Source organism: Carassius carassius, chromosome 13 (assembly GCF_963082965.1).
Source record: "Carassius carassius chromosome 13, fCarCar2.1, whole genome shotgun sequence".
Lineage (NCBI taxonomy): Eukaryota > Metazoa > Chordata > Actinopteri > Cypriniformes > Cyprinidae > Carassius > Carassius carassius.
This window is the reverse complement of record NC_081767.1, coordinates 14,598,887-14,603,094: the sequence shown is the minus strand read 5'-3', so window position 1 is coordinate 14,603,094 and position 4,208 is coordinate 14,598,887. Positions and strand designations below refer to the sequence as shown.

General features: G+C 32.6%; 1 protein-coding gene across 1 annotated transcript in view; it reads left to right on the top strand.

Moving 5' to 3' along the window:
* The window catches only part of pdcd5 (programmed cell death 5), a 60,428-nt gene extending 57,155 nt beyond the window's left edge, over positions 1-3,273 (top strand). The window contains exons 4-6 of the mRNA XM_059564792.1: positions 2,522-2,613; positions 2,700-2,771; positions 2,872-3,273. Coding sequence (XP_059420775.1) covers positions 2,522-2,613; positions 2,700-2,771; positions 2,872-2,919 — 212 coding nt within the window. The 3' untranslated portion in view covers positions 2,920-3,273. The remainder of the gene's footprint in view (positions 1-2,521; positions 2,614-2,699; positions 2,772-2,871) is intronic.
* Positions 3,274-4,208: the final 935 nt, after the last annotated feature.

The following is a 4,208-nucleotide window of genomic DNA, read 5'->3' as shown; positions in this document are numbered from 1 at the left end:
TTTGGGATTAAGTTAATTTTCATGGCAAAGAAGGACTATGCAATTCATCTGATCACTCTTCATAACATTCTGGAGTATATGAAAATTGCTATTATAAAAACTTAAGCAGCAACTTTTCCTATTTCCAATATTTGTGTAATTCTCAAAACTTTTGGCCACGACTGTATATATATATATATATATATATATATATATATATATATATATATATATATATACACACACACACACACACACACACACACACACACACACACACACACACACAGAGTACAGACCAAAAGTTTGGAGACATTACTATTTTTAATTTTTTTGAAAGACGCTTCTTCTGCTCATCAAGCATTATTACAACTTTAATAGTTTTCTATTTGAATATACTTTAAAAAAATAATTTATTCCTGTGATGCAAAGCTGAATTTTCAGTGTCACATGTAACATCCAGTCTATCACATGATCATTTAGAAATCATTCTAATATTCTGATTTATTATGAGTGTTGGAAACAGTTCTGCTGTCTAATAAATTTGATGAATAAAAGGTTAAAAAGAACTGCATTTATTCAAAATAAAAAAAAATTCTAATAATATATATTCTAATAATATATTTTCTTTACTATCACTTTTTATCAATTTAACACATCTTTGCTGAATAAAAGTATTGATTTTATTTAAAAAAAAGAAAAAAAAATACTGACCCCAAATTACTGACCAGTAGTGTATATTGTTATTACAAAATAAAAACATGGCTTCTTTTTTTTTTTTTTTTTTTTTACTTTTTATTCATCAAAGTATCCTAAAAAAGTATCACGTTCTGAAAAAATATTAAGCAGCAGAACTGCTTCCAACTTTGATAATGAATCATCATATTAGAATAATTTCTAAAGGATCATGTGATAATGATCCTAAAAATTCAGCTTTGCATCACAGAAATAAATTATAATTTAAAGTATAATAAATTTAAAAACAATTATTTTAAATTGTAATAATATATCACAATATTAAAATTATACATGAACTTAAAATCAGCAAGCTTCTGCTTGGCTGGGTTTCCAGTGAGTAAGGACATGCGCTGCTGTTTATGCATATGTATTTACGTTATAAATAAAACATTTGCATGTAATGCCATTTTTCCTGATTGTTTTGCAATCATTTGCATCATTTGCTATGATCAGGTATTAAACTGAGACGATGTACATGAAAGTTTTAGTGGAAAAAAAGAATTTCAAACAGTCCTTAGACCTGATAAATACAGCTCAGTTGTGCAGATAATTGAGACTTGAAGTGAAGGGTCAGAAAAGCAGCGTCTATTTCGACTGTTAGTCTATTATAACTTGAACAAACTACAACAGGTAAAGCTGTCAGCTGTGTGGATATTGGCAATATTTTTAACAATTCTTCTTAACAAGATCTTAAAGGGATAGTTCAGCCAAAAATGAAAATTGTCATTAATGACTCACCCTCAATTTGTTCCAAACCCGTAAGACCTCCATTCATCTTCGGAACAAAGTTTAAGATATTTTAGATTTAGTCTTGAGAGCTTTCTGTCCCTCCATTGAAAATGTATGTACGGTATACTGTCCATGTCCAGAAAGAACATTAACATTGCACTTAAATTTGTGGAGCCCTGAGATTGTTCTTGTGCATTACCAAACATGTTTCTGCTTCTGTTTACCATTTTTGATGTGCTCTATGTATGAACATTGATTTGCTTTCCAAGGATGAACAAAAAACGTATTAGTTATTACTTATTAGTAGGTTTGGATCAACATGGATGAGTGAGGCCATTTACACTAGTGCGGTTCCGTTTTAAAACAATTGTCATCTACACTGTGTTTTCACTGCATTTCAGAAACGATCTCCATCCAAATTACACAACCGCAAATGCAGGTCACTTGACATTTCATGCAGGTACAACAATGGGCCTGATTTTATTGTTTACACGGTCGTCAATGATATGCAGAGGAAATGTTGGCAGCCACACCATCGTCTCCACACCACCAAAAGTCTCTGTTTTGGTATATTTACACTGAAATGCAACCCTGGAGTTTTTGAACTAAAACAGGGTCTGCAGCGTTTTCTAAAGTCTCTGGTTTCGAGGGTTGAGACACTGGAATAGTATAAATGAAACGTGTAAATGTAACCGTAGCAAAAGTAATGCTTTTTAAAACGAAAAAGCACTAGTGTACGCTTAACCTAAATAATGATAGAATTTTTACATTGTTGTCTGAACCCTTTTAAAGGTGCTGTATGTAATTTATTTGACTGTACTAAGTATACAAATACCATAAAATGTTTTCAGATATTTAGGATACATTCTATGTTGACTGACTTGTTTCTTGGAAACAATGCTACAGCTAGTTTTTATAGTTTAAAATGTTCCATGTTGGAATATCTGTTTGTTTTGGTATGTGTGATTCTGTGATGCAGTACTCTTTTCAACTGCTAATTGTCAATATTCCATACTGCACCTTTTATATTTAGAACTAAAATCTTCAGTAATGATGTTGTTGCTCTTTTATTTAGTGAGTAATTTGGCTCTTGTAAAGCCAGATAAAGCAAAAGCTGTCGAGAATTACCTGATACAGATGGCTCGCTTTGGACAGCTTGGAGGAAAAGTAAGAAAGCAGATGAAGCATGATTCATAATGTGTTTTAATTATTTTAGAATGTCCGTGTTATAGCATTGAGTGTTGTATCTGTAGATTACAGAGGCTGGATTAATAGAGATCCTAGAGAAAGTCAGTCAACAAACAGAGAAGAAAACAACTGTAAAGGTAAGTATTTGGTGTGTATTAAAATATGTTCTTGAGATTTGTACAAATTGAAGTTTCATAAATCTATAAACATAAGTTAATGTTTCTGTTTTGTTCCCAGTTTAACCGACGGCGGGTAATGGACTCAGATGATGAGGATGATGACTGATATGCAGGTGTACTTTTGGTACTCTGGTCTGCTGACCAGGACATGACAGTGACTGACAGATCAGTTTCCCTGCCCAAAACACAATCACAGCCAAATAATTTTGATCTGTGGTAATACAGGAACTCTGTTACTGTTATTCATCTTTAGTTTAGCAGATTCTCTTCAACACATTGCAGCAATGCTGCTACATATTTAGACTTTTTTGAGAATACAGTGGACAATTTCAGATCTGTTGTTATTGCAGTAATTGGAACTTATCCCATATCCGTGATTGTGTAGACTTTTTTTTTTTTTTGAGAAAACCTATATATGCAACGGTTTACGAAATAAAGGCCTTGAACAAACATTCTTTAACATTCTTGTTACATCTGTTTCATTGCTTGTAACCAAACAAGGTTTTTTTTTTTTTACTTTTTTTTTTTTCTGCGCCATGCCACAAAAAAATAATTGATTTGAGATTTGATGGTGCAAAAATTGTGTTTTTATTTTTTTATTGCCAAAATATGATATAATTTCGGTCTTATAACACATCACTTTTCAAAAACATTCCAAACTCATATCAAGGCATATGTTTTGTAGTTTTTTTTTTCATACTGTTGTGGTTCACTTTACAAAGTGTTAATGATTTTAAAGGTGCACCATGCAGAATTTTCCAAAAGATAAAGTACAGACATATCTGGGCTGCAATCTTTAGCTTATGCGGAGTGATTTTGACACAATACCACCACCCACCCTCACCGTCTTTTAGGACACACTCAAAGAGGGAAACACTGTGGCAGGTGTTGATTTAAAAACAGCCTGTGCAGGGGCATGTCTAGGGCTGTCACGATAACAAATTTTGCTGGACGATAAATTGTCCAAGAAATAATCGCGATAAACGATAATATTGTCGTTCTAAGACCAGTTTCAACTAATGTAATGATAATGGCATAATAACGCAGGTACACCTTTTCAAATATCAATAAACTTTTATTTTATGGCAGATTCAGAGCAAGAAATACCAACATGTTGACTTTGTGTGGCTTTTAATTAATTTGTATATTGTTTATATGCAAGTTAGGGATGCTCATATTGACCATTTAACCGTTAACTCTTTGTGAACTCTTTGAAACACTTCGAAGACACAAAGTTCAGACGTTCATCAGTGGACCACTCCCAGCAAGGGGAACAAATATGTTTTCACGGTTGCTTGGGCTGAACACATGGCTACAAAGATCTTGTAATATAAAAGGAGTGAATTTCATTGACAACTTCAGTCTTTTCTGGGGCCATAGACAATTGTTTAAACC